Source organism: Crocodylus siamensis, chromosome 4 (genome assembly GCF_052110815.1).
Source record: "Crocodylus siamensis isolate JL-2025a chromosome 4, ASM5211081v1, whole genome shotgun sequence".
Lineage (NCBI taxonomy): Eukaryota > Metazoa > Chordata > Crocodylia > Crocodylidae > Crocodylus > Crocodylus siamensis.
This window is the reverse complement of record NC_143398.1, coordinates 241419124-241438848: the sequence shown is the minus strand read 5'-3', so window position 1 is coordinate 241438848 and position 19725 is coordinate 241419124. Positions and strand designations below refer to the sequence as shown.

At 45.4% G+C, this 19725-nt stretch overlaps 1 protein-coding gene across 2 annotated transcripts in view; it reads left to right on the top strand.

The window, feature by feature from the left end:
* The window catches only part of PTPN4 (protein tyrosine phosphatase non-receptor type 4), a 213236-nt gene that overhangs the window by 136789 nt on the left and 56722 nt on the right, over nucleotides 1-19725 (top strand). For both annotated transcript variants that reach the window (XR_016442124.1, XM_090046053.1), the window contains exons 12-13: nucleotides 9708-9880; nucleotides 13346-13414. Coding sequence is in view for 1 of the 2 variants with exons in the window: in XM_090046053.1 (XP_089902179.1) it covers nucleotides 9708-9880; nucleotides 13346-13414 (242 nt within the window). In the remaining variant the exon portion in view is untranslated. The remainder of the gene's footprint in view (nucleotides 1-9707; nucleotides 9881-13345; nucleotides 13415-19725) is intronic.

Below are 19725 nucleotides of genomic sequence, written 5' to 3'. Positions count from 1 at the left end.
GTAGGTTGATGTAGTTAACATGTCAGATACGGTCTACGAGAATAGGTCTTTCTGAATGTTTTATTTATCAGAGGATCACGGACTGCAGAATAATTGAGTAGCAAGAAATGTTTGATTTTTGAGGAGGATTAAGAGATGCATGCTGTCAAAAGATTTTGCAAGGAGAAAGTCAGTATGGGAAGTGATTGTTTGGGGAGAGAAAGGAAGACTACACAGTGCACATGGGTAAACTGCAGGTTTTGACAGGAGAGTGGCTGGTGACCAGTGATACAGCTCTAGGCAGGAGTAGAGCTGAGCCCTAAAAACAGCTTTCGAACAAGCTGAGGAGTTGAAAATTGATTCAGGCGCTGTCAGGCTAAGTGAAGGAGGTGCTGTGGTCAGGCCGAAAGAGTGAGAATTGATGAATCCAATTTAAGTGTGGGGAGTGCTGCTAAGGCTAACACGGTGGAAGTTACAGTGGTCCAAAAAGGAGAACCCTGGATTTTCCAATAGGTATTGACAAGAAGCGATTTATTTTTCATAGTATATGAAAAATGCAATGGATATTTAACAGCCTGAGTTGAGATTGAGAGGGAGGAATTGAGGTTCAGGCTCAGACTTGGTACCATCTTAGCAGGGTAACGTGTATGCTAAGTACTGTTTAGGATATAGAAGTCAGTTTTGAATAGCAAATTAACCTCTAAAGCTGTGTCCTTGTGAGCAGAGACACGTGTTTGCAGCAGCACTAAGAGTACTGCAGTGCACACCCCTGCTCATGCAGTTTGCAGCGGGACACATTGTCCTGCTGCCCCATGTGCTGCCGAGCTAAGAAGTAAGCCAACTCTTAGCATTCTTGGGTACATTTCATCAGGGCTCATTAACTTATGGATGTCCAGCTTCTCCAGGTGCTCCCTCACAATGTCTTTGCCAAATCTAGGCATATGGTCACTGTACCCTCGTAGTCCAGTGTCCTGTCAGGCAGGGTGGTGATTCCCCTTGGGCTGGTGGAAGACTGACGCAAAGTAATCATTGAGGAGATTAACTTTTTCCTGTGAGTCAGTTGTCAGTTGCCTCAATTGATTCAGCAGGGGTCTAGTGTTGCCCTTATTTTTCTTTTGACTTCCTATGCATCTGAAAAAGGACTTGTTATTGTCCCTGATTCCAGTAGCCAGCCTGAGTTTGGTTTTGGCCTTGGCTTTTTTGGTCCGTTCCATACAGGCGTGGGCCAGTGATGCATAGTCCTCTTGAGAGGTGTTACCCATTTTCCAAGCCTTATAGGCTTCTCTCTGAAGATTAAAGAGATCCATGAGATCCCTATTTAGCCTTTACGCCTTTTCCTGTGGGCTGGAATGCATTTCCCTTGAGCTATTAGGATTGCATCCTTAAGGAGTGACCACTTGTCTTGGACTCTCTTCCCTGTCAGATCATGATCTTTTAGGGCCTTGACAACCAACCTTCTGAGCTTCTGAAACTCAGCTTTCCTGAAGTTGAGGATTTCTGCATTGCTGACTGATTTTGCAAGCTTTGCAATGTATAAAGGTGATCAACGACCTAATCGGCGACCTAGTGATTGATGGGAAGCTGAGTGACAGCGACCACGAGCTGATCACCTTCACCATCCGCTGTAAAGCTGGCAAGTCAGTCAGCAACACAGAAGTCCTTGACTTCAGAAAAGCCGACTTTGACAAGCTCAAGAGGCTTGCCAGTCAGGCCCTTAGGGACCATGACCCCAGGGAGATGGGAGTTCAAGAAGAGTGGTTACTTCTCAAGGAAGCGATCCTCAATGCACAAGCTAAATCTATTCCAACACAGCAAGAAGGCACAAGGCAGCAAGAAGGCACAGCAGCCCTCCTGGCTCTCCAGGGACCTAGCGGACCTCCTACGGCTAAAAAGGAAAGCCTACAAAGGATGGAGGACGGGATTCACCTCCAAGGAGGATTATTCTGCGCTGGTCCGGTCCTGCAGGGAGCAAACCAGGAAAGCCAAGGCTGCAACTGAACTCCAACTAGCTTGAAGCATCAAGGCCAACAAAAAGTCCTTTTTCAGATATGTGGGGAGCCGGAGGAAAAGCAAGGGCAACGTTGGACCCCTGCTAAACCAGATGGGACAACTGACAACTGACGCCCAGGAAAAAGCCAACCTATTAAATAGGTACTTTGCGTCAGTCTTTCATCAGTCCCATGGAACGCCCACGCCTGCTATGGGACAGGGAGATCCGGGTAAGGGAGATCCCCTACCCTCCATAAATGCTGACCTCGTGAAGGAACACCTTGAGAAGCTGGATACCTTCAAGTCAGCCGGCCCTGACAACCTGCACCCCAGGGTACTCAAGGAGCTGGCGAGCGTCATAGCCCAGCCCCTGGCACGGGTCTTTGAAAACTCCTGGCGCTCTGGTGTAGTGCCCGAAGACTGGAAGAAGGCCAATGTGGTGCCGATTCTTAAGAAAGGGAGGAGAGTGGATCCGGCTACCTACAGGCCCATCAGCCTGACTTCTATCCTGGGAAAGATCTTAGAAAAGTTTATTAAGGAGGCCATCCTTGAGGGAGTGGCCCAGGCTAACATCCTGAGGGACAGCCAGCACGGGTTTGTTGCGGGTAGGTCTTGTTTGACCAATCTCATTTCCTTCTATGACCAGGTGACCTATCACCTGGATGAGGGAGAAGAGATTGATGTCATATATCTTGACTTCAAAAAAGCTTTTGATCTGGTATCCCATGATCACCTCTTGGCCAAACTGCCCAGTTGTGGCCTTGGCTCCACCACGATCCGCTGGCTGGGAAATTGGCTCCGTGGTCGGACCCAGAGGGTTGTAATTGATGGCAGTCACTCATCATGGTGCCCTGTGACCAGTGGGGTCCCTCCAAGGCTCTGTCCTGGGACCCATACTGTTCAACATCTTCATTAATGATGTGGACATTGGAGTCAGGAGTGGACTGGCCAAGTTCGCCGATGACACCAAACTTTGGGGCAAAGCATCCACGCCAGAAGACAGGCAGGTGATCCAGGCTGACCTGGACAAGCTCAGGAAATGGGCAGATGAGAATCTGATGATGTTTAACACCGAAAAATGCAAGGTTCTCCACCTTGGGAAGAAAAACCTGCAGCTTCCTTATAGGCTCGGCAGTGCTACGTTGGATAGCACTACAGAAGAAGGAGACTTGGGGGTCATCATTGACCACAAGATGAACATGAGCCTGCAATGCGATGCTGCAGCTAGTAAAGCGACCAAAATGCTGGCTTGCATCCATAGATGCTTCTCGAGCAAATCCCAGGACATCATTCTCCCCTTGTACTCGGCCTTGGTGAGGCCGCAGCTGGAGTACTGCGTCCAGTTTTGGGCTCCGCAATTGAAAAAGGATGTGGAGAATCTTGAGAGAGTCCAGAGGAGAGCCACGCGCATGATCAGAGGTCAGGAAAACAGACCTTACGATGACAGGCTGAGAGCCACGGGACTCTTTAGCCTGGAAAAGTGCAGGCTCAGGGGTGATCTGATGGCCACCTGTAAGTTTATCAGGGGTGACCACCAGGATCTGGGGGAACGTCTGTTCACCAGAGCGCCCCAAGTGATGACGAGGTCGAACGGTCACAAACTCCTGCAAGACCGTTTCAGGCTGGACATAAGGAAGAATTTCTTTCCTGTCTGAGCCCCCAAGGTCTGGAACAGTCTGCCAGCGGAGGTGGTTCAAGCACCTACATTGAACACCTTCAGGAGTAAATTGGATGCTTATCTTGCTGGGATCCTATGACCCCAGCTGACTTCCTGCCCTTTGGGCAGGGGGCTGGACTCGATGATCTCCTGAGGTCCCTTCCAGCCCTGATGTCTATGAAATCTATGAATAGGAAACTTGAATTTGACATTTTAAGTCTCATGAACATAGAAACAGTTTGTCAGTCTAGAATTTGTGCTCCCTACCCAAACTGTTACTCCTATAAAAATCCAAGATGTACTGTCCACCAGGTAATGCTTAGCTCTGTTACTTAAAAAAAAACCAACCAACCAACCTCATCCAGCACCCCAGGAACAAGCAGCAAAAACAAAAATGCAAGCAAAGAAGTTTCATAAGTTTCTCGTTGGTGTTACGTGTACAGGTATAAATAATAGAGGGAAGGAAGCAGGAATTAGAGCAGCAGCTTGGTCAGGGAGGATGGGGCAGGGAGCAGAAGGATGAGCAGATTATTAAGTAAAAGAAAGGGATTAGTGTGGTGCAGGGCTAATTTATGATGACACACCTGCCAAAAAGGTTTGCCCCACTACTTTATGATGTTAAATTAGTTTCGACAGAGATACATATTTCAACAATTTATCTAGATGTCTTGCAGATTTTTTTTAAAATAGCTCTGTCTGATTTTTTAATAGCTCAAATACTAATCAGATATTTTAATTACAGCAGTCTGCTTCAAAAATCCAGGGACCTCACTTTTTAATTGCTTATTAATTTATTCTCTAACTCAGCGTTATATGGCATTAATACAAGTAAAGAATCTGTGTGTAAGTAAGCCTTTGGAAGAATAACTAAGAAAGCTAATACGTTTTCACCATTAAAACTCCCTTAGTTACAGTTATTAGTGGCAGAGCCAGTTATTTAGTATGTACCTGCATGGAGATTGGACACACACCACATCCATGTCCACTTGCATACCGAGAATTCGAACTGTGGGATTATTTCCTTTCATCTTTTTTTTTTTTTAAGTAGTGACTCTTGCAGCTTTGAGTCTTATCTGGTGGGTCCTCTGCATATGGGATGTCAGGGAGATATATAGATTAATGATCTATTTGAGTTGTTAGTTCACTGTGTTCCTTTTTACTTAAAAGACAAACATCTGCTTAATAAATGACATTGCTTGCTAAGTCCATTACAAAAGGATTTTATGGGCTGTTTATGTTTCTCATTAGAATCTACTTCAGTAAGAAACAAATAGCAGGTCAGGGATGACAGACCTTTACATTGCGCTTCTATTCCTTTCTCAGGCACTATCTTACAAAAGCACTCTGCGCTAGATTCACCAGTGTAGGTGTAGTATTCACCAGTGTAGGTACTACAAGCACTCAAAATCCCTGCTTACTTGTGGTCTAGTCCTGCAGGTACCTAATTTGTTTTTTCTGGTGGACTTGGGCACGGCCACTGAATTCCTGCCAGTGACTAGGTTACAGTGTTCTTTTTTCACCTTCCCATTTTGGAACAAGGTGATAACCAGCAGTTAGGGCAGTCTCTCTGGAGACTGACATACATTTAAATTCTAGTTTTAAGAAGCAGAACAGGGGGATTTAAAAGTACTCTGGGGATTGTTGTAATCATTAGGCAAATTAATATTAAGGCAGCACCAGTAACTGCTGTGCTGCTTTGTGCAAGGAAGATGGTGAAAACCTGCATTAGCCACCTAACTCCCAGAGGGGGTTCACAGCTATGATCCTGGGAGGTGGCGCTCTTATGCCCAGAGTTGGTGCATAATTCTCTGAGAGGTGGGTTGTTGGTCCTACCTGCCTCCTTGGACTTTCCTATCGGCTACCTTGGGAAACTATCCACTAAGGACATAGTTCCTGTAAATCCCTTCCTTAAGTGCCTCACTCTGCTTATTCCTTGTATTGGGAAACTGGGCCTAATTTGAATTGGGTGATAGGGTGTCTTAAAGCATCACATAAGTTCCCCTTCCGAATTTATGTCATTTAGCCCATGTCTGGAAAGTAGGCTGAACAGCCCTGCACAGGCTATCTTTTGAACTAGAAGCTGTGTGACCACCTCTGTGAAGCACTTTGAGCTGGCTGATTGTGAGTAAGCTAATTGCCCCTGAAACAGCAGAGCTAAACGAGCAAACCTGAGCTAACCTGCAGTAGGTTGCAGAAGCAGCTGCATCGGCTGAGGAGCCAGTCCACTTGGAGCAGTGCTGCCTGGTTGAGGGTGCCAGTTTGCTTTCAGGACACGGCCTTGAAAATTCTCTTCCCAAGAACGGGAGGACTGTCAGGCCAGTACTTCTGCCCCATCAGGGGAACTTTTGCTTGAACAGTCTCGAATTCCAGGCTTTTAGGTGAGGCACCCTTGAATTTAAATTCTCTCAACTCTTTGGAATCGGAAGCAAAGGAGCATCTGTATAAATGTAGCCAGTCTGAGATTTGACTTGCTTTGTCAGAGGACGGATTACTAAAACGTGCAGCATTCATCATTGCCCAGCTGATGGCGTTTTTGAGGGAAAACGGTTAGTAGGTCAAACCGAATCTGACAGAATAATTATTTTGGTGAAATATAACTATCGCATCTCATCTGTCTTTAAAGAGTTCAGTGTAAAAGTCAATAAAAATTTTTAGTTTTTTGCTTAGTATTTTGTAATGACAGCTTCCTATTTGCTATTTTTAGGCTTGGCAGAATTTGATTTGTATTTCTAAGCATTTATTTTTATTTTTTATCAATTTAAACTTTCAGGATTGTGTGACATTAGGAGCATGGGGGCAGACAATTTATTAACAATAGTATATTACTATTATAATGCAGTTTAGGTGCCTGCTGTGACATAACTACTATAGGACTGCTGCCAGCTGGGTGGCAGAGCAGCCACCACTCCAAGCTTTGCTCACCGCCAGGTTCCCTCATCTGCTTTGTCTCTTCCTCTTCCTTTGTTCCCAGGCCCCTGGGGTTTCTGGGAGTTGCAGTGCAAACTACAGTCAGCACGGTTCAGTAAGACTGCTCCCCCTGTCATCATCAGTCATCATTTGTCTTGCATCCTCTTTCTGTAAATTTAAACTATTAACAATGGAGATATTTTTTTGCCAGTCTGTGAGTGTTCGGTGAAATAGGTATTTTTCAGTGTTTACTGATAAAAATTGAATCCTGCCAAGCCTAGGTATTTTGGAAGGCTGCTGTAAAGGGGAAGAAAACTCTCATTTTGTAATCCAACACTGTACCAAGGGTAAAGTAATGGTTGCATGAGGGAGGAATGGATCTTAGTTGGTTGGGGAGGTTAGGAGTTCTTTAAAGTTTCCTGAAGTAGGATGCTGCACCAGGTAGAAGTGGGCAGGGGCGGTGCACTAAACCCAGCCTTCTGTATGCAAGAGAGCCAGGTTTTCTTGTTGATCTCCTTTGAAGGACCGTGGGTAAAAACAATCATATGCAGCTTGCTTGACCCCTCCAGGACCTGCTACCTGGGTTCTTTCTCCCTATTTGTAAGTGCAGTAAAAGTTTTATTCATGCAAGCTTGAATCTCCTTCAGCTTAGCAAAAATAGTTGCACCGTCTTAAGAGAAGTACAGACATTTGGGGTATTGGGGGGAAGTTAAATCAGTTCAAAATGGCTGCCCAACATCAGGTAAGTCAGGCTTGGTGGGGGGAGGTGGCTAGCAGGGGGTTGGGGGTCCAGCAGGCTGGAGGGACTTGGGGGTCTGCCTGGGTGGTAGGGGGCTAGGTATGAACTGCATTGGGGCAGGCAGGAACTGCAAACTCACAGGATTTTGCTGGGGTCTGGAAGTGCCTGGCAGTGTCCTTGTGGGGGGGAGGGAATCAGAGGCCACATTTAGCCCTCCCACCTCACCTCTCCCTGCACCAGGACTGACTTGTTGGCTCTGGCAGCAGTGAACGCTCATAAAAGTGGCTGTACCGTGAGCAGTTTGTGGGATGGGGGTTGAGAGGGTTGGCTGGCCTGGTGGGAGGTGGGAAGCAAAAAGTAGCCCAATAGGTCCGGGAGGTGAAAAGAGCAGTTTTGGGGCTGGGGTCAGTGGCTGGTTTCTGCCTGCCTTAGGGATGCATAGGGAAAGTGTGCAGAAGTTCCATGCACAAATTTGACCTAAATCAAATAAGTTTGATCCAGGTTTTATCTTGCACCGGGTTCTGTAACTTTTAGACCGGGTTGTGTGCATGGAACTTCTGTACAGTTACAGGTTTAGACTGATTGCTGGTCACCGAGACCAAGTTTGTAAATGCATGGTCAGCGTCCCAGGATGAGCTAAGTTTAAATCAGACAGCCATTTTGAACCTGATTTAATCTCCCAAATGTCTGTACTTAGCCTTACTGTTCTTAAACGTTCACATCTGGCATGCATACCAGTTTACTGTCTCTCCTCTTCTCCAGTGCCAGGATTAAGTCTCATTTCGTACCTCACTGTTGTTGGGATCTTGGCCAAGGGCGCCAGGTGCATGGCAGCTCTAGTCTCTTTTACAGAATCACGGTTTAATGGTTAAGAGCTTGCCATCTTTCCAGAAGAAGTTTTCAGCATTGTAGTATACTGAGAACTCAGTAGGGAACTCCCCTCTTGTCAGCACGGAGGCGGAAAGGGATCTGGGGGTCATCATTGACTCCAAGATGAACATGGGCCGGCAGCGTGTAGAGGCAGTTAGAAAGGCCAACCGCACCTTGTCCTGCATCCACAGATGCATCTCGAGCAGGTCCAGGGAGGTGATCCTCCCCCTCTGTGCGGCACTGGTCAGGCTACAGCTGGAGTACTGCGTCCAGTTCTGGGCGCCGCACTTCAAGGGGGATGTGGGAAACATGGAGAGGGTCCAGAGGAGGCCACTTGCATGATCAGGGGACAAGAGGGCAGGCCCTATGAGGAAAGGCTATGGGACCTGAACCTGTTCAGCCTCCAGAAGAGAAGGCTGAGGGGGGATCTCGTGGCCTGTTACAAACTAGTCAGGGGGGATCAGCAGGCATTGGGGGAGTCCCTGTTCCCCCGAGCACCGCCAGAAGTGACCAGGAATAACGGTCACAAGCTGGCAGAGGGTAGGTTTAGGTTAGATATCAGGAGGCGCGACTTCACGGTCAGGGCGGCTAGGGTCTGGAACCAACTTCCAAGAGAAGTGGTGCAGGCTCCTGCCCTGGGGGTGTTTAAGAGGAGGTTAGATGAACATCTTGCTGGGGTCATTTGACCCCAGTACTCTTTCCTGCCATGGCAGGGGGTCGGACTAGATGATCTGCTCAGGTCCCTTCCGACCCTAGAAACTATGAAACTATGAACAGGCCCATTTAAGGGAAAATGAGTGTAATAATTATGAGCAAAATGGGTTTAAACACAAGCTTGTAATTCCCTGTGGTTCCTCTGCTTTACCTGGGGCAGGTTAGAATATTAATGTCTCATGTTCTGTCAGGGTTGACAGTAGTTTTACAAAGAGTTTAAATTTTGGATTTTTCTAGGTTAGTTTGAATAGGAATGATCCTGCCACAGGCAGGGGATTAAACTAGATCAGGGATTCTCAATGCCTGGGCTGTGGCCTGGTGCCAGTCTGCAGCACAGTTGGCTGCCGGACTGGAAGTGGCCGCAGACCGGCAAACTGTGGCCCCCCATAGCCAGATGGAGAGGCCGTGGCTCCTTTTGCAGGACCTGTGGCAGTGCAGGTTTTGGCTTACCACCCCTGCCTGGGATACAGGTAGCCTTACCTGTCTGCCAGCTGGAAATTTGGGCCACAGTTGGCTGTGACTGTTGGGCTACGGTTTGCCAGGCCATGGCTGCTTCCAGGCCCTGGTTTGCCAGGCTGCGGCATAAAAACTTTGGGAACCCCTGAACTGGATGATCTCTGGAGGTCTCTTCCAGCCCTGCTGCTCTGTGATTCTCTGATTCTGCAAAAAGCTTTAAGATACGTAAAATTGGGATAACCCCACTTGAAACATATATTTTGGAACAGAACTCCAAATTGTACCACTTCTGGAAAAAGTGTTTACAAAATGAAAAATAATTATTGTCTTTAATTTTTTTAAGATTATTGGAAAGCATTTTAATTTCTCTGAAGTCAAACCTTTTCTCTTTTTTAGCATGAATCTAGAGAAACATTACTGGGTTTCAATATGGTGAATTATCGAGCCTGTAAGAATTTGTGGAAGGCTTGTGTTGAGCATCACACTTTCTTCCGACTGGACAGACCTCTACCCCCTCAGAAGAACTTTTTTGCACATTATTTTACTTTGGGTTCAAAGTTCCGATACTGGTAAGTGCTGGTTCCGATACCTGGACAGGCGGCGGGGAGCGGTGTCAACAAAATCTGTGAGATGCATCAGTAAATGTAGACTGCTAGTAGTGGGCTTCATTGAAAAATGCCACAATTAAAGTAGTCGTGGGATCTCTGTGCTATTTTTCTCTGGCTTCATTCTCAGGTATATGTCATTTTAATACTTTCACCATCAGAAAATAAATGAAATGGGGAAATAATGATTAATGAGGCTTGAATGTCCTTGCATATCATATTGTAGCATTATAATAGAGATAACTTGGCGTTAGTAATCTGTGCTGCTTATTAGATGCCACGAACTTGCATCATCCATGCTTATGTCATGAAAGCATTTCTTATCTAGAACATCTTAGAATTTTATTATTTCCAGATCAGGAACTGATACCAGGCTGACATATTTTGATTCAGTCCTTTAAGGTGTAGATTTTGGTTGCATCCAGAAAGGTGATACTCATCTAGGAAGGTATGAATGAACTCAACATATCTTGTCTCAGAACTTCATAATCTATCAGCCAAAGGTTTTAAAAACTACTTCAGCCCACCAAGTAGGGTGTGTACTGACATGCAATCTAAGCTAAGAAATATGTTAATAACTAGCAACTGCTGTAAGCAATAGGTCATTGTGAACCTGTGTTGAAAATGGTTTAGATGTTAATATTGTCAGAGCGTGAGTGTAGTTATTTCAGTTGTGTATAGGTCTGACACCTAACTAATTACATGTTATAATGCTGAAATGACAATGATTCATGCTTTTAAAATTCCCTTTTAACTGAGGGAGTTTTTAAAAATAAAACTGAAGCATTTAGAATTTTGTTACAGGTGATTGGCAGGCTTTATTTCTGTTAGTCGCACACAAATGAATCGTTTAGGTAAGCTAACAATTGACAGTTAAAGCAAATGAATTAATGACGGAGTATCAAAGATGCATCCCATGGTGACCTATCATCCAGCCCGCAGTGCTGCTTGTGGGTCTCCGACTGGCATGCTGCATGCAGCATGTGCTGTTCCCAGCCTTACTTGCATGCACACAGCACGCAGAGGCAGGCCTGGCACGTGGCACTTTGAGTCAGACCAGCCTTGCGCACTGCATCTGGGGTTGGTGCAGACTGAGCCCACGATCCAGCACTAAAGGCCAGTCTGATGTAGCCATCACATGCAGCATGTACTGCAGACCAGCCCTGTATGCTGTGTGCTGCACAGGGTTGGGGCCTGGGCACATGCTGCACATGTTGCATCGGGCTGGTCCAGGATGTGTGCTGCACATGGTGCCTATGCTATACTGGCCTTGCACACTAGATCCAGGGTCAATCCAGTTAAGACTCACAGACTGGTCTTGTATGCTGGATCCAGTTCACAGAACCAGTCAGGTACAGGTGCCACATGTAGCACATGCCCCAGACCGGCCCAAAGCACCATATGCCATGTGTAGAGCTGAGACTGCAGCATGTTGCATGCAGTTTATGAGCCTGGAGCCAGAGGACATGCTTAAGGCTACACAGGGCTGGTCCAGGGTGCACACAGCACCAGCAGCGGCTGAGCCATGTGTGCTGAATCTGCCATGTGAGGCCAATCTGTAGGCCCAGTCTGGTTTGCAGACCGGCCACATGCCTCTCATCCTGCAGGGTCAGATGAGTTTAACAACCTTGAACTAAAGCATGGCAAGTAGTTTACAGTATCAGTCAGAAAGGGATTCTCGTAACGGGTACAGATATCTCCTATAGCCATGTCTTGGAAGAATGGCTTAGTAATTAGGGAATTATGGCACAGGCCTAGAACTTGGGAGGCCTGGGTTCAGCTTCTTGACCACGACTTCTTGGGTGACTGCTGGTAAAGTCACTTAACCTCTCTGTATCTAATGTAGAAAATGAGGACACTGGTGCTTTCATTCACAACAGTAATACTATCATTCCTGTGGCTGGTGTGAGGATGCCATATTTTTGAGAGAGATGAATGGCATTACAGCAGTTAAAATGAAAGCCATTGTATGCAAGACAGATGGTTCCATTTAGTTGAGTACCTAAGTCCTGATGTATGTAAGATTTCATCTTTGGAAGGGAAAGTGATGATATTACTATTATAATGCTATTATAATACTATTATAGGGTGTTACTCAAACAGACATATATATTGCTGATTCTTTATTTGTGCCATTTTAGAAACAAATTGGTAATAAGTAAGCTAATGTTAAGATTTCTTTACAAGAATATATAGAGCTCCTACTTGGGGGCGGGAAAAGCTATTATGGCTGAGATTCACTTAACTGTTTCCCACAGTTTCCTTTAATTGAGCATGTTGAAAGAGAGGCAGGTAGGCACTGTTGAATAGACTTGGGGAATTAAGGGTTGTAGGCCTTAATATTCCATTCCCCTTTCTGCCACTGAATTGATGCACAGAATAAGGTGAATTATGTAAAAATTGATAACTGTTTTATATCAGCATAATAATTAGAAACAGATCGACTTTGTAACGTGGTCTGACGGTTGTATATTGTACCAGAAGCCAATGAATCCTGAGTACTGAACCCAGATCTGATGTGATTTTGATGTCTCTTTTATTTCCTTTGACTCCATTCTTCCCTTTTCAAATGGGAGCTGTAATAACTTATTATACAGTTCCAAAAAATGTACTGTATGTTTTATAGAACATAGATGCAGTCTGGCTATGTTTGCTTTTTAGTTTTCTAATCATATCATGCCTAGTAGTTTTTACCACACTATAGGGGAAAGGTAATTTGCCTTTGAGGATATCTCAATATAGATCCCATTATGGGTATATGTGTGCATAAAATGGAATTTAAAATAGCAACATCCACCCAGGCCAGACATATGTGCCTGTAGGAGGGAATAAAAGATGAAGGACATTAAAACAAAAGGCATAAAGCCCTCTGTGTTGCTTCACTTAAAGTCAGTTTTACTTTTCCTTCTGAACTGATTAGTCTAGTGTAGTGAACAGGACCATATTACCTGCTTTGTTAATTGTAAAATTACATTGTCTGTTGTGTTTCTCTGTACACCTGATGTTCAGGGGCAAACAGGAAACCAGGGCATTAACGAGAGAATTCTGGGAGCAATACAGAAGTTGTGCTCTGAGTTTTAGAAATGGTTGTGGCAGGAGGATTTATACAGTATTAAGATGGAGGCGTGGAACCCTACTTTCGTTGCATTAAAAAAAAAAAGGAAGAGAAGGAGGAAATATTTGATCCCATAGATGGAAGAAATATTATTTTAATCTCTGTTACAAATCATGTTCTGAGGCAAAATAAGAGATTTTTGCTTTGAATACTTAGATTGAAATTCTCATCAGGTATATTCCACTGGAGTCAGTGAAATTGTTTGGGCATAACTGAGAGTGGAATTTAGCTTTTTGTCTAAGGAAGTATAACTTGTCTGTATTTCTTGAGTAGAGGTATGTTTTTCAGTTCCTTGTACACTTTTATTTTTTCAGTGGGAGGACAGAAGTCCAGTCTGTACAGTATGGTAAAGAAAAAGCAAACAAAGACAGGGTATTTGCAAGGTAAGCTATTTTCATTTGTTTGTACAGAATTTAATCATGGTAATTGTGTAATTGCTAAAATACTTCTGATGGTTTTCAGACACATGAAAGAGCATTTTGGTAAGCCTCCTTTCTGTAGGAGTGTGTGTTAGATGACAATTTGGATGCAATGATTTCTTCTTTTTTGGTTTAAAAAAACTATTTTAGGAGTGCTTTTACCCGTATCAGGGTGTCTAGATTAATTATTGAAATGTTTCTTTTTAAACATGCAGAAGTTGAAGGTAACCTGACAACAGAAAGATAAAGAACTCTTTAGTTTTTCTTTTTTGTGTAATTGTAAAGAAGAATTGGACTAATTTCTTCAGGATAGGAGCTGTCTTTCTATCTATACAGTGCCCAGCTCTGTGATATATTAATACTCGATATACTTTTCTCTCCTACAAACAGAGTTTCTTCCGTCAGCCTTTCTCCTGAATGCTTATGAGGATTTTATTAATGATAATGAAATTGTGCAGGTTTTCTTTTGAATATTTTGCCTTGGGTATCAGATTTAGTATGTGTATATCACTAACTTGTTCATCTGTGTACAGTAATTACCTTGTGGAAATATTGTGTTTGTCTGCAGCTTGTGCTTCCTGCTGGGTACCTCTACAAAACCACAATTCCATAACTGCATTTTTTGAGTGATCTGAATGCTTGATACTCAGCAACGTAATTTTGTAGGAGCTATTTGATCTGTGTTTGTAGTTTTTATTTTGTATTTAACATTGGGGTGTTAATTTATTTTTTAGTTATTTTCAGAAAGTTCTGAACCAGTGGAAATCTATACACTCCTGTTATACTATGGATTTTCTAGATCTCTGTAACTTAGCATTTTTGGCAGGCTAATTTTGGCTCCAGGGAGCACACAGATGTTTAAGGAAATGATGTTTGTTACTCAGTAGGTGGCACTCTTCCCTTTGAGTCGGTTCTGAGCTAACATCTCGTGTTGCCGGGGTCACTATAGCTTGGGAATCCATCTTCTAGGACAGGCTTAAAGCCAAGATTGTCAAGTCTGGGATCCTTTCAAGTATCCCTAGCATGTGGAATAAGGAGAGAGGTATTTGGCTCTGTCCTAGATGCATTCCATCTTTAATAATAACATTCTGTATGACATTAAGGAGGAATTTTTAAGTAGTTCAATACGGTATTGTTCTCCATATAATCTAATTTATTTTATAATGTTGCTTTTAACTGATAAACATTTGTTGAGGGTATTCCAGAGTTGACTTAATATAAATGGTGGATAAAACAGTTACTATTTATAGTTTGCATACTGATTTCTAAAGTGAATTGGGATGATTCAAGGTTAAAAGCAGTATGAAACCCAAGATGTTCATGAAATGCTACATAGAGGATCATAGAAAGTTAGGGTTGGAAGGGATGTCAGGAGGTCACATCTAGCCCAAACCCCTGCTCATAGCAGAACCAGCCCCAACTACATCATCCCTGCCATGGCTTTGTCTAGCTGGGTCTTTAAAACCTCCAAGGATGGCGCTTTTACCACCTCATATCTTCAAGACCTGAAATATAGTGCCTTTAGGACAGGGGCAGGGAAAATATGGCCCACAGGTTGGATCCAGGCCTCCAGGCAATTTCGTCCAGCCCATGGGCATCCACCAATTAATTGTAACCTGCCCTACCTGAGCCTTGCTACCACCCTCACGCGCAGAAGGACCTGGTCCAGTCAGCACAGTTTCTGGGTGGGACTGTACTGCCACTGCAGCAGTCACATGGGGACCTGCTCCACTTCCCCGGTGTCCAGCAGCTCCTCATCTCCCTGCTGCAGTGCTTGCTCAGGGCACCGGGTGGGAATGGCAGGGGAGCTGCAGCTGGCTGGGAGCAGGAAGCATGGGGCTGAGGCTAGCAAAAGTGGAGAGCCTGTGCCCAGGGGTGCAGAGGAAATGTGTAGTTCAGGTGGGCAGGGTGTGGGTGCGAGGGGGGGTGGGTGGGCGGGCAGGCAGCAGGAAAGGCAGCTGGCTCCATTGTGTGGAGCTTCCCCCAGTGGTGTGCGAGTGCCAGGAGATGCGCATGTGCTGTAGGGAGCCCCGTGTGATAGAGGTGGGCTGGCCTGGCTGCGCTCCTGGCTCTGGCTAAAGCCATGCACTGCATCCCTTGGGCCTATTGCCTGCTGCTGGCGGCGGAGTCTGTGCACCATGGGGGGAGTTCCACACTCTACCCCCACAAGCGCTTCTGGAGGGGCTGGACGTATTCAAGTCAGCCGGCCCGGATGATCTCCACCCTAGAGTTCTAAAGGAACTGGCTGAGGTCATTGCAAGTCCCCTGGCACAACTTTATGAGCACTCGTGGTGCTCTGGTGAGGTACCGGAGGACTGGAAGAGGGCCAGCGTGGTCCCTATCTTCAAAAAAGGCAGGAAGGAGGACCCGGGAAACTATAGGCTGGTTAGTCTCACCTTGATTCTAGGCAAGCTGTTCGAGAAAATTATGCTGGCACACATCCAGGAGGGGCCAGCGGGGGACTGCATGCTTAGGGGCAACCAACATGGGTTCATCAGTGGCAGGTCCTGTCGGACCAACCTGGTGGCCTTTTACGATCAGATCACCAGATCATTAGACGCAGGGGTAGAAGTAGATATAATCTTCCTGGACTTCCAGAAGGCTTTTGACACTGTCTTTCACCCTGTTCTCATTAAGAAACTGGGGGGCTGTGGTGTCAACACCCACACAGTCAAATGGGTCGCCAACTGGCTGGAGGGCCTCACCCAGAGGGTGGTAGTGGATGGGTCCTTCTCAACCTGGAAGGATGTGGGCAGTGGGGTCCCGCAGGGCTCGGTCCTCGGGCCCGCACTGTTCAACATCTTCCTCAGCGATTTGGATGAGGGGGTAAAAAGCACCCTGTTCAAATTTGCTGATGACACTAAGATGTGGGGGGACGTGGGCACATTGGAAGGATGCAACAGACTACAATCAGACCTAGGCAGGTTACAAGGGTGGGCGGACAAGAATAGGATGGGATTCAACACAGACAAGTGCAAGGTGATGCTCCTCGGGAAGAATAACTGGCACCATACCTACAGGTTGGGGAACTCCCCTCTTGTCAGCACGGAGGCAGAAAGGGATCTGGGGATCATCATTGACTCCAAGATGAACATGGGCCGGCAGTGTGGGGAGGCGGTCAGGAAGGCCAGCCGCACCTTGTCCTGCATCCACAGATGCACCTCAAGCAGGTCCAGGGAGGTGATCCTCCCCCTCTATGCGGCACTGGTCAGGCCGCAGCTGGAGTACTGCGTCCAGTTCTGGGCGCTGCACTTCAGGAGGGATGTGGACAGCATGGAGAGGGTCCAGAGGAGGCCACTTGTATGATCAGGGGACAGCAGGGCAGGCTCTATGAGGACAGGCTGCGGGACCTGAACCTGTTCAGCCTCCAAAAGAGAAGGCTGAGGGGGGATCTTGTGGCCTGTTACAGACTAGTCAGGGGGGATCAGCAGGCATTGGGGGAGTCACTGTTTTCCCTGAGCACTGCCAGGAGTGACCAGGAATAACGGTCACAAGCTGGCAGAGGATAGATTTAGGTTAGATATCAGGAGGCGCGACTTCACGGTCAGGGCGGCTAGGGTCTGGAACCAGCTTCCAAGAGAAGTGGTGCTGGCCCCTACCCTGGAGGTCTTTAAGAGGAGGTTAGATGAACATCTTGCTGGGGTCATTTGACCCCAGTACTCTTTCCTGCCATGGCAGGGGGTCGGACTCGATGATCTGCTCAGGTCCCTTCCGACCCTAGAAACTATGAAATTATGAAACCCTGCTGCATATACACCCCCACACACACAGCCACAGCTTCTTGTTTATGTCCCTGGAAAAGTGTATTCCTGCAATACTAGATATAGTTATAGTTCTGCTTAGCGTAGATCTCACTTTAAAAAATTCCTGTTGGAACCATTTCTAGATACTGTTGCTTGGTGGATATTTTTGTAGCTTTTTTGTTTTGAAAACAAGAACACTGGATGGGATTGCTCTAGAATAAGCTCTTTAAAGTGATGGCTTGACAGTTTATAGTTACTGGTCAAGTACACTAAATTGAATGTAGTGCTCATAATGCTCTCCTTTGTGTACAATGAAGAACGTTTACAAAGGTGGTAGTTTCTGTGCCTTGGGAACCTATTTAAAGCCACGTCTGGGGCTTGATCCAAGGTTTATCAGTGCAAAGATCCCCATTCACTCTGTGGGCTTTTGATGCATCTGGTTTGCTCTTGGTTAATCTGTTTTGGCAAGTAAGCTGATAAATAGTTTCAGAATTTTAGGAATATGTAACTTGGTTGTCCAAGAGTGACGTTGGGCTGGTGTACAGAGCGGATCTGACCCTTGGACCCTCCTTCCAGCATACATGATCTGCTTCAGCCAGACTGGGACCGAACCTGGAGTGGCCTGAGCAGGCACCGTGTATGGTGTAGTCCAGCCAGAGCAGCAGCTGCATGCCGTGGCCACCCTGGCTAGATTGAACAGTACACAGCACCTGCTTCCTCCCGCCCTCCGTATTTCCAGAACTGTGCTGCACACACTATCTGCTCCAGCCAGTCCAGGACCCGCACTGTACATGGTGTCTGCAAGTGCCACGTGCAACATATGTCCCAGACTAGCTTGAGTGGGGACGGTGTGTGATGCAGAACAGCTTGAGTGACCACCACGTGCAGCTTGGCTGCTGCTCCAGCCAAACTGCACCGCACCCAGCAACAAAACTGTTCCGCCCACCCTGGGATCTGTGCTGCACACAGAGTGGGTCCCAGATTGCCTTGAGCATCATTGCATCAAGTACACTGGGGACGGGGCCAGATCGGCCTGTGGACTGATTTTGTGCCACAGGTCTGGTAAGATTTAGGGCAGCATGGGGGAATGGATGGCAGGGCTCCACAGGCCAGATCTGGCTTGTGGCCCATATTTTTGATACCTCTGATATAAACTTTTCCAATGAGGTATCCTATTTGAGGGTTATACTTAATTCTCCAAGTCCAACAAGCATTTATAATGATTTGGCGCTTCAGCCTCCACCACCCATGTCAGAAAATTATTTTGAGGTGATGTCTAGAATTAATGTGATACAGAAGAAGACTTAGCTGAAGTATTTCATGCTATAAGTGTAACCAGAGAGATAGATAATGTTTAGTCAGATAGAGAGGTATTGAAAATTAGTGCCAAGGTCAAAAATAGAAAAAACCACAGCATTGAAAAGCTCTGTTGCTGTGTACTGTGGTAACTTTTCTTCGAAATTTCCACAAAGAACAGGAAATAGAGGCAGCAAGCCCAACCATGTGGGTGGGACACAGACCTGCTAATAAAGTAGCTGAACCAAAAGTTTACTCGCAAACATTGCAGTTTATGATGGTAGAAGCGTGTAGTACTTTTTGGCCTTTCGGCTCAGATCAAGTGTAGGTCCAAGAGATCAGAACTTGTGCACAGTAAATAAGGTAGGTTTTCTTGAAAGAGATTGCAACTAGAATTAAAAACACCAGCTTTCTTCATTTTATAGGACGTTGTATTCATGTGTTGTGGCCTAGGGTAGGTTGAGGGTTTTAAAATGTAGTAGCTACAAATTGTAGCATAGAGCAATAAATTGTACCTTCTCCCCCTTTCAGTATTAATTATTTGAGCACACTAACATGAGACTGCCTCCAAATCCGGAGTTGAAGGTGTTTAACAAATTGTATACTAATATGAAGCATTACATTCCTCTAATGCAAAACTGTGAATAAATAACCTGAATTTATAATAAAAACTGTAAGGTCTTTATTTTTGCTGATTTCCATCTATTTATTTTGTATTGTATCATGATTTAGTTGCATTTGTGTTGGGGGGGCAAAAATGTTGTCTTTTTGTTTTGTTAATTTTTACAGTACTTTTGAGATCAGGATGACTTGGTATTTACTTCATGTATTTGATAGTCGTTGCTTGGCTTAAATATACTGAAAGCTGCTTTTGGAAATTAACTCATTGACTCATGATTCCTGTAGCTTCTACTCGTTCTGTTCCTTAAAATTATTTTTGCATGTCACTAACGGAATTGATACTTTTCTATCCCAAATTAAACAACCACAGTTTACCTCTTTGCACATCTGCCTTTTAGTGCCGTTCTGCAGGCAAAGGCCATAGTTTGATGCAACTGTAAGCTTAATGTCGGCAGGATCTGGCTAATGATAACCATTGCTAGAGAAAAGGAATAATGTGCTTACACATCAGTGTAGATGTGAGATGTTTCCTTTCCTTCTGCTCACTCACACTCTCTCTCTGCCTCTCTCTTTAATAGTTAATGCAGCAGTATGTTCAGACTGGGTTATCACTGA